This window comes from Ostrinia furnacalis, unplaced genomic scaffold, assembly GCF_004193835.3.
Source record: "Ostrinia furnacalis isolate ACB-3 unplaced genomic scaffold, ASM419383v2 OfSCF2054, whole genome shotgun sequence".
In the NCBI taxonomy this organism is placed as follows: domain Eukaryota; kingdom Metazoa; phylum Arthropoda; class Insecta; order Lepidoptera; family Crambidae; genus Ostrinia; species Ostrinia furnacalis.
The window spans coordinates 1,319,220-1,328,032 of NW_021132293.1; the positions used below are offsets into that span (position 1 = coordinate 1,319,220).

The 8,813-nt window shown below is 36.2% G+C and overlaps 1 protein-coding gene across 1 annotated transcript; it reads left to right on the forward strand.

Moving 5' to 3' along the window:
• Positions 1–1,108: 1,108 nt before the first annotated feature.
• On the forward strand, positions 1,109–2,970 carry LOC114354575 (uncharacterized). The gene is made up of 3 exons (XM_028307022.1): positions 1,109–1,322; positions 1,819–1,990; positions 2,605–2,970. The coding sequence occupies exons 1-3, from the start codon at positions 1,152–1,154 to the stop codon at positions 2,832–2,834; spliced, it is 573 nt and encodes a 190-aa protein (XP_028162823.1). The 5' UTR covers positions 1,109–1,151; the 3' UTR covers positions 2,835–2,970.
• Positions 2,971–8,813: the final 5,843 nt, after the last annotated feature.

An 8,813-nucleotide genomic window follows, 5' to 3' on the forward strand; every position in this document is an offset into this window, starting at 1 on the left:
TTCTTTCCGCTCGGGCTGTGAATGAATTTATACTGTAAAATAGACAAAGGAACGATGGCAATTTGTTGCTGAGTCCCATATTTTTGTAAGTATTTGTTTAAGTAGGTAGCGCTCTACACTTAGCTTTTCCTATCAAAGTGCATACTGTACCTACAACCTACATACTTGTGTAAAGTGTGTAAAGCTATCATCAAATAATAGGTAATATTGAACTAGGTACGTTTCTGGGAAAATCTCTTTCAAATTGTAAACTCAAACTCTATATAGAAATTCGAAGAAAATTATAAATTATTGAATAAGTAAATTGACCCTACCAAAAGTATACTGAGGAAAAGTTTAAAAACAGCTAAAAGTAGACAGTTTCCCGCAGCAAAAAAAAGAAGTATGAGCATTGAGCATGACCGCCTCCTGTTTCTTAATTTTCCAAATTAGTTATCCGCCGCAATTATCTTGATGGAATCATTCTAATTTTAATGATGTAAAAATTAAAGTGCAGTATGTAGGCCAATGCGACTACAATATTGCACAGATTATGTGTCTCTACACCTCGTCTCTATAATCTTATGTAACATAACACAGGTGTCAATATTAGTCAAAATACATTTGTTATTATTTTTCCATTACGGATTCCCTTCGAATATTTGAACCTGTTATGAATTCTTGACGATGCTGCAATAAAAATAAACATAGAATCGATAACGTCGCAGTCTGCCAGTTTTAATGTTTATTTTACCTACCTGTCATTTAAAATCCATAAGCGGCCTGTACTTACTTATAGAGTTGTTATTAATTTATCCAACCGTTCTACAGAATGAAGACTAGATCTCTACCATCAATTTTCCGTGCAATGCAATTTATTTCTGTTATAGCCCTGTTAAGTAAATGTAATAACCTCATACACCATGCATATGCTAATTGCCTACATTAATCATTTATTATGAAGGCACACTGATTTATTAACAGGTATCTGGGTTGTGTATCTCACAGCAATGTATTTACATAAGCTAGGATTGTCTCTGAGAGGTTGTCTTGTCTTTGAGATACGATAGGCTATAAGTATCGCTGTGTAGTAAACAGATTGGCATTACAGAGTGAACCACGACAGGATGTGTGTGTGGATTTGGCTAGTTGGGATTGTTGTGTCGAGTGCAATGGCATTCGGTGTGTACGCCGACCCCGAGGCGATCACGACTTGTGAAGAATTCGAGCGAAGCGCATACTTCAACCCGTACGATGTGGTCGATTCCATGTGGAAAATATTTTACATCTGGGCAAACACTACTGAAATGTATCCAATAATTTTTTCATTGCCTGCAAAGAACGTACGGATTTCATTTTATTTTATTTTTAAATCTATGTAGGTAGATAGGTAGTTGTTTTGGTAATATCAAATTCAACATTCATAGTGTTCTAAAAGCAGCTTCTAATAATACTATGCCTAGTATTTATTAATATACGTAATCACGCCTCATTTTTATATTAAATCAGATTATAAAACTGTTTAAGTAAAATTTTAAATGGGTAGCCGTAATTATTTTTTTTATCATCAAGCTTCTCACTTACAACGTATTTATTACTCTGGGGAAGTTTTGAAAGCGTATCTACTTTAGCCAAAAGAAGTGTGAAAATGTGAAAATAATTCATAAATAACGTTTACCTAGGATTACGTCGTATACTTGTGTGGTTCGTATGTACTCGTACCTATAAAGCGCTGGGCTATAGCAAGCCACCATTCCAATCACAATCCAATATGAATGTTTGGATATTTCATGTTCGTTGAGTTTTCCAGCCGGCTACTAGGCTTTGTTTCGTTTGCAGAGAATCGCTAAAATAAAAGCAATGGTAGAGGCAGTGGATCCGGATTTAGATGTAGAATGGCACAAAGCCACGCTGCTGATGGAGCCGCGGCCCGGCCTGATGGTGGTGTTCCTGTACGCGAGCACCCCCGGCGCCTTCCGCGCCCTTATCAAGATAGAACAGCGCACTAAAGGTGCAACAATGTACCCACCACTCATTTCCGCCCCTAACTTTCCTTCCTGACTTACAATCACAATAAACAGGTCGCGTTCAAAACACCTTTTTTTCTTTTCACCGTCTGCTAATGACTGTAACAATTTTACTCGTTACTTTCTCTTTCTGCACTTATTTCTCTTAACAAACGAGGAGCAGTATCTACAGCGGGAATAAAAAAATATTTATGCTCGCTAGGAAGTTTTGCGGAGGTCACGTTGCCATTTAACCGGCTTTTATTGGACAGCATCTGTTTATCGTGACTGACAAAATATTTATCGCGTGGGCGGAAAACAGGCGCTTGCTAAATAAACTGTTATCTTTTAAAGAGTCCGCATGCATTTATTTTAAATTTTTCTTTTTGTGAACAACTGTGTAACTGCTATTAGCAATGCTTGTGTTCCTTAATTGTCGTGTTAAACAGCACGTACAAACTTTTAAACAGCGCACCTGCATTACCTTTTACCTGAAAATGTGTTGTATATCTTGTTGCCGCATGATAATTGTTACGTTACCTTACTTACCTAATTGTATTACTTCTTCAACGTTTAACCTAAATATTGACTTCAATCATTAACTTGTTTATTGTTACAGTTCGTCCACATCCTCTCCCGCTGGTCAAATTCGCTGATGTGCGTCTGAAGCTGTTGGGCCGGTACATGGCCATGATGTGTTGCGAAGACCTGACTGCGTACGCGCTGGTAAGAATGGACGAAATGCCCACGACCGAGGAAGAGTGTACAATGGCTGCGTCGAAGCTGGGCATTCGCTTGCCTGGCGGACACTCGTATCTCCACGTCAAAAGAATGGCGGATGAGTTATAAATACAAATCAATCAAAGCACTCATATTCTCCGATACGATCCAATAAGAATAAAGTAGCAGAAAATAAGACAGATGTGCCAGCAATTTGTATTCTATTGATGTTACTCGGATACTTATAAGTAACTAGGTATTTGAAATAAAGACTGATTTTCACTAGTTATGTAATTTATAATGTGATTTCATTGCTTTTAAATAGTGATGGGCCGACTATGGTCTTTTCCGACTAACCGACTAGCCGACTAATCGGTTTTCAAATTAGTCGGCCGACTAATCGGCAAAGCCGATCATTCTAATATCTACTTGTCCGAAGAATAATATCTAGATTTTCTCAAAGAAATATGAATATCTAGATTTTTAAAGAGATGAGATTGAGAGAGAATGAGAAATGAGATTTCTTTAATATGAGAAAAAATAAAAAGCGACATTATAGACATAACAGTACCTAAGGCAGATGTCATAATTTTCGACGGCGGAGGGGTCAGAGGAGGTGACAATATGATCGCCTCCTGCTGGGCTCGCTGACCATCACCGTGGAGGGTGGAGAGGAATCAGTGGGTCTAGGATGCGCGCCGTGATATTATTCTTACTTATCGACTTCAAATTGTATGGGCAAAATTGCGCTTATCGCGGCACGCATCCTAGGCCCACTGATTCCTCTCCACACTCCACGGTGATTGTCAGCGAGCTGGGAGCGTGGGGGTGGGTACCCCCACGGGGGTCCGCCTGCATAGCACGGACTTCCACCACCGTCGGATAGGCAGGGCCCGCCATACAGGTGGGCAATTGCCGGGACGGACTGTGATAGTTGATGGCTTTGTCCGGATTCCCATAGTTATTCACACTAAGGCGATCTCAGGGGTTATATGTGGGTATTCCTCATCCTTCCGATGAGAGGAGCCCCACATAATCTACCACTTCTCCGCAGGATAGGTATGCAATTCCATGCATTTTTTCCCCGAAAAAAAAGTGTCATAATTTTTATATGGACAAATTATATAAACTTTACACATTTTTGATGATTTCCTAGTAATTTAAACTAATCTTAACTTTGTATGAATTTAGACTGATTGCCAAAATTTTAAATCAGGTGAAACCACTTTATACTGATTTTTTGGAGTCAAAAGTGGTTTAGATAAACGTTGGTTTGGTCTACCTCATAATTATCTTGGTGATTATGAGTTTATTTCATTCACATATTTAATTTTGTAATGCGCCGATTATAATCGGCATATTTTGCCGAATAGTCGTCACTAGTTGGCTTTCCCGACTAGTCGGCGACTAGTCGGCCCATCTCTACTTTTAAATATTCTTACTCAAAACATACCTACTTGGGTTAGAGTGGCGTGCAAGTGGAAACTTGGAAACTAAAAATACAATAACTTCAACGTCAATTAAATCACTAATAGAGTTATAGGGTTCGTAGTATCGTATCTTGACATAAGAATCGAATTTCATAGTAATTTTCAAAGGTAGGTATTAAACGACCCGTGCCCGAAAATAAAACTCAACTTTTTATAATCAACCAAACCAGACATACCTAGGTACCTAGAATTTCCCTTAAATTAAAGTTTAACGTGCACACATCATAATAAATTGAAAATTGAATTCAATTTATTTAACTAGAATAACTGAATCTATGAGTTATGTAGCTATGAACTCTCACCCGCCTTATCTATCGAGCAGACGCAATTACAGTCTCAGCTTTCGCGCTTTGACTTCACCATTTAGCTGAGACCTTTGTCTTTCCCCTTTAATATCACATTAATGTCAGAACTGTGATGTATTTTATAGAAATAATTTAAAACTTCTCTACCTAATTAGAAAGTCACAAAACATCAATCATCAAATCTTTTCATTATTAGTACTAACAGAGATTACTTGGGACAGTCATTTTAATATGACGTCAACATTTCCTAATAGAACATTCCATAGAAAAAGAAAAATCGTATACCTATTTTTCATCTGCGAAATTAAATAAGTTTAGGCACTTACCAGTTAATTTAATAATTTGTTCAATTCAAAAACCAGACTTTCATCTCGTTTAATCTAATGCAATTGATAACTTCGAATGTCAAAATTTTCACTCTAATTTAAACGTGATCCATTCATATCATACTAGGGTATAAATTGAAAGTTTGAATGAATCAGTTTTGCTTACCTACTACAAATTTAAATAATTTCAAGTGAAAATAAACCTTATTCGTGTAACATTAGAGCATATTTGGTTGTGCTATCGTGATAACATTTCAGCTTCAATGTAACTAGATTATAATAAGCACGTGAATACTATCATTCTTCCATTTTCAGTTGAATTTCGAAATAGGTATCTAGTTACTGGTTATTTGTAAAATAATAAACGCTCTGTATTCTGAGAACTTTTCCACGAAAAGTATTAATTGTAAGATGTAAGTGAAAAAAATGATGTGGAACGAAAATACGGTAAGTTTTTCGTCTTCATGTCTGATTTATGATAAGAAAACCACACGTTGGGCGCCACAAAAGTATTATTTTGACCCGCAGGACCGACACCACTTTATCCTGCTGATAGGGATGCAGTCTACCTTCCCATATCGCCCTACCATGCAGGCAGAGGCTTAGTTAAGTTGTGTTATAAATTATATGGGGGATCTTAAGCACGTGTGGATGACCAAATACGAAAGTAAGAAAAAGGAAAAATTACTCAAATATATCGAGGTGGTTTTTGACAAAAGATACCATGGAAGATAAATACAAATATTAAATCCTGTACACATTTATAATTGAAACTTCATTAATTACTAACATAACTAATGTACTGGTATAATAACATGCACAAAGTTGATTATCTATTTATTAAAATTAATGAAGTCGCGAGTGAATGATAAACCCAGAGTGGTAGAGTAAGTAAAGCATTTCCAGCATAGTGGGTTACTTTGATTAAACAATATCACGTTAATGAAGTCAGACATTATTCAGTCAAAACTTGCATTGCGCTCTTCTCATCTGATTAAATACCCTTTCTTCTTTTGATGTTTAAAAAAACTCTTTTAATCAGCGCTTGATTAAAATCCATAATTAAAAATTATTAATTTAAGCGACCAAAAAGCGTTCATTCGCTCTACAATTATGTGATCATTGGAAGGTTAATTAGATTTTTGTTCGGCCCGAATGAGGAGGTCCGTTTATATTTAATTACGCTATTAAACTGCTGTAAATCATGTGCTCATAAGAAAAGCAAAGACGGGCTTTATGTAAAACATAGATCCTCATTTTCCCGGCGTGCGGCGGCACTATGATGTTTTTGTGAATAATGCGCGGAGCGGGCCGGCCGGCGCCCCAACTAACTATAAATCAATTATCAGCGCGCAATGATTCATGGTTACGCGTAGATTACAATATTGTATTCGCCGATTTAGGGTGAAGTGCTGCCTTAAATCTGTACTCCATTACCTTTATTGAAATTTATATAGCGAGAGGGTGCGATACTACGCCTTCTTCACTTCTCGTCAAACTATACGAAGAGCTTCCTCTTATATTTTAAGGGCGTAGAATTGTGTACCTATTATAGTCTTTTCGTGAAGATTAAATTACTATTGAAGGCCCGTAGCTTTAGATAAATTGAACTTAAAACGCAAAGGTTCCTTTTGTAGATTGACGAGTCTAAATTGCTGTTTTGTACAATATGTAGAGAGAGGACTTATGTAGTTAATACTTTCGTTCTTTATACAAATAACTTGACTACGATATTATTATTATGTTCGTTTGGAATATTTTATAGAACCTTCGACGTCTTGATGGTAATCTATTTCTTCTAATAGTCTCTATTTTTTACTTTACAATTGATAATTTTGCAGTCGTTAGTGCCAATTAAGGCTTAAAGTAGTAACACCGTTCCTCGATGTAGAGTAATTTTATGTTAAGCAATCAACAAGCTATTATGTGCTATTTTATAGCACTCCTGAAATGCAGTTTTAAGTGCCAAGCCAACTTTACGTAAACGCTACGGAATATATACCTGTTTAACTGTTACTATAGCTTTTAAAGCCTCTTACATTTTAGGTTCCTGGGAAACAGACTTAAAATATTTTTGAAGTCTGTGTTACAATTTCCACGAGTTGCCACATTACACTGTTGTATTTTTGCGATCGTTTTAGAAAAGATTTGATATAACTTTGTTTTATTTCTCTGATTTTCTCTACCAGATTTTGCAGAGCTGTAGGTAAATCATAATAAATAGCAGTAACGTTGTGTTCATAACCAAGAGCAAAAAAAAAAAAATTTATCGATAATAATTTTATAACGTGTAACATAGTTTTTATCATTCATCGAAATCTTAAGTATAATATGCATAAAATATAATGTAGTATGTACTATTGTATACCGCGTAGAAATTCAGTTGCATTATGCATTTTAAACCTGGTAATAATTTAAACGTGATTTTTCATTTAAATCGCCATGAGTTTCAAGTTTCTGCCTTTCTTTCCGCAAAACAAACACCACGGAATAATAAAACGAAGCAGAATAGTTTAAATTCCGTCCATAAAAGTTAGAAAGTTTCAATCTAGAGTTGTTTTCTTACTCTTTTCCCCCAGTATCTACGTCTCCAAAGTACTTAGTACTTTGAATTAGTCGTAGTATCTAACAAAAGATGTTCCACTTTGTCTTTTATATTTACCAAAAGTAAAAAAAGTCCACCTTGCAATAAAACGAGCTGTCAAGAGGTAAAATAAATAGGTAAGACTCTGAAATCTGCATTCAATAAGATGTCGTTTGCGAGTGCCCCGGGGCTTCTCATATCCACCAGAACAAATTTATTTTCCTCCGAAGCACACTAGACGTCAACAAATAAGGTTATTTTTCAATAGAGAGGTTTTACTCATTCTTTTATGGATGGTATGAGAAAGGCTGACTCTAGAGAGCTCCTTTAGCTAGTATATTCTTTCGCAGTTTGATCAATACCTACTAGCTTGTTGATTCATTTTAAAAAAATCCGTGAATTTCTCGCGGGATCTCAGCGGGGATTTTATTAAAATAAACGAGGGTGGATTTCATAGTAATAAACGGGGATGCGTAGCAATAATGAGCCAGACTCTTACCTTCCCGCCGTGCACCTGCCTGATTGGATGATGTTCCGACTAAATTGGTTATAGAATCAACATAAAATGTGCTCTCGTGATATCAAAGACTTTATTAATTCCGGAGACATTGAATGTTTAACTTATTTAGACTCTACCACAATATTAACACACCCTGTATAATAAATTCTTTCTGCTTTTTATACTTACTCGTGCGTAATGAAAGGAATACAATGGAACCTGATGTTCGAATCCCTTTTCCTCGCAAACAAATATTACATTCTGATTCCTATTATATCATAACTTCCAGGTATCGCCAAGTATATCCTGATGTGATATACGAAATAATCTACTGTACAACATATTGAACCTCGACCGTAATACCCAAATAAACCTGCGTAAAAACAGGTTTCCTCCTAAAGCCATCGGGTCCGAGTCCGACACGAAAATATGAGCCAGATAACAGAGTTCCCCAGCACGTCTTCCTATTTACAGTATTCCGAAGGAATTCCTATTAGTGAAGGTTGTTTTCTCTCTGACGGAACCATAAAAAGTTCTCTGTTAAATGAATGTTTTCTGAACCCTCCAAAACAAACGCTCAACTTACAATGTTTGAAAAGACTATAAAAACGAACGTAGCGTTTATTGTTATTACGGTTCGACGTAGCGCCGGCAAATAATTAACAGTTTTATACCTGTCATATATTTTTTCTGCTATTATTTTCTTTGCAAATTAACACCTATTACCTATATTTTGACGATTAATCAATTCTGTAATAATAACGTTCAGCTGAAACGTAATTTGTTTTGGTAGAGCAATATAATTTTGGCGTAGGTAATACATGTTTAGCCCGGCGTGAGTGAATTGATAGGCAAGTAATGGACAATGGCCAACTCCATGGCATTTTCCGTATATTCAGGACGT

Bases quoted from the DNA above. Each gene is read 5' to 3' on its own strand.
- LOC114354575 (XM_028307022.1), top strand. From the start codon at position 1,152: ATGGCATTCGGTGTGTACGCCGACCCCGAGGCGATCACGACTTGTGAA. The intron at 1,323-1,818 runs GTACGGATTTCA...TTTCGTTTGCAG, and splicing joins TTTCATTGCCTGCAAAGAAC to AGAATCGCTAAAATAAAAGC. The intron at 1,991-2,604 runs GTGCAACAATGT...TTATTGTTACAG, and splicing joins GATAGAACAGCGCACTAAAG to TTCGTCCACATCCTCTCCCG.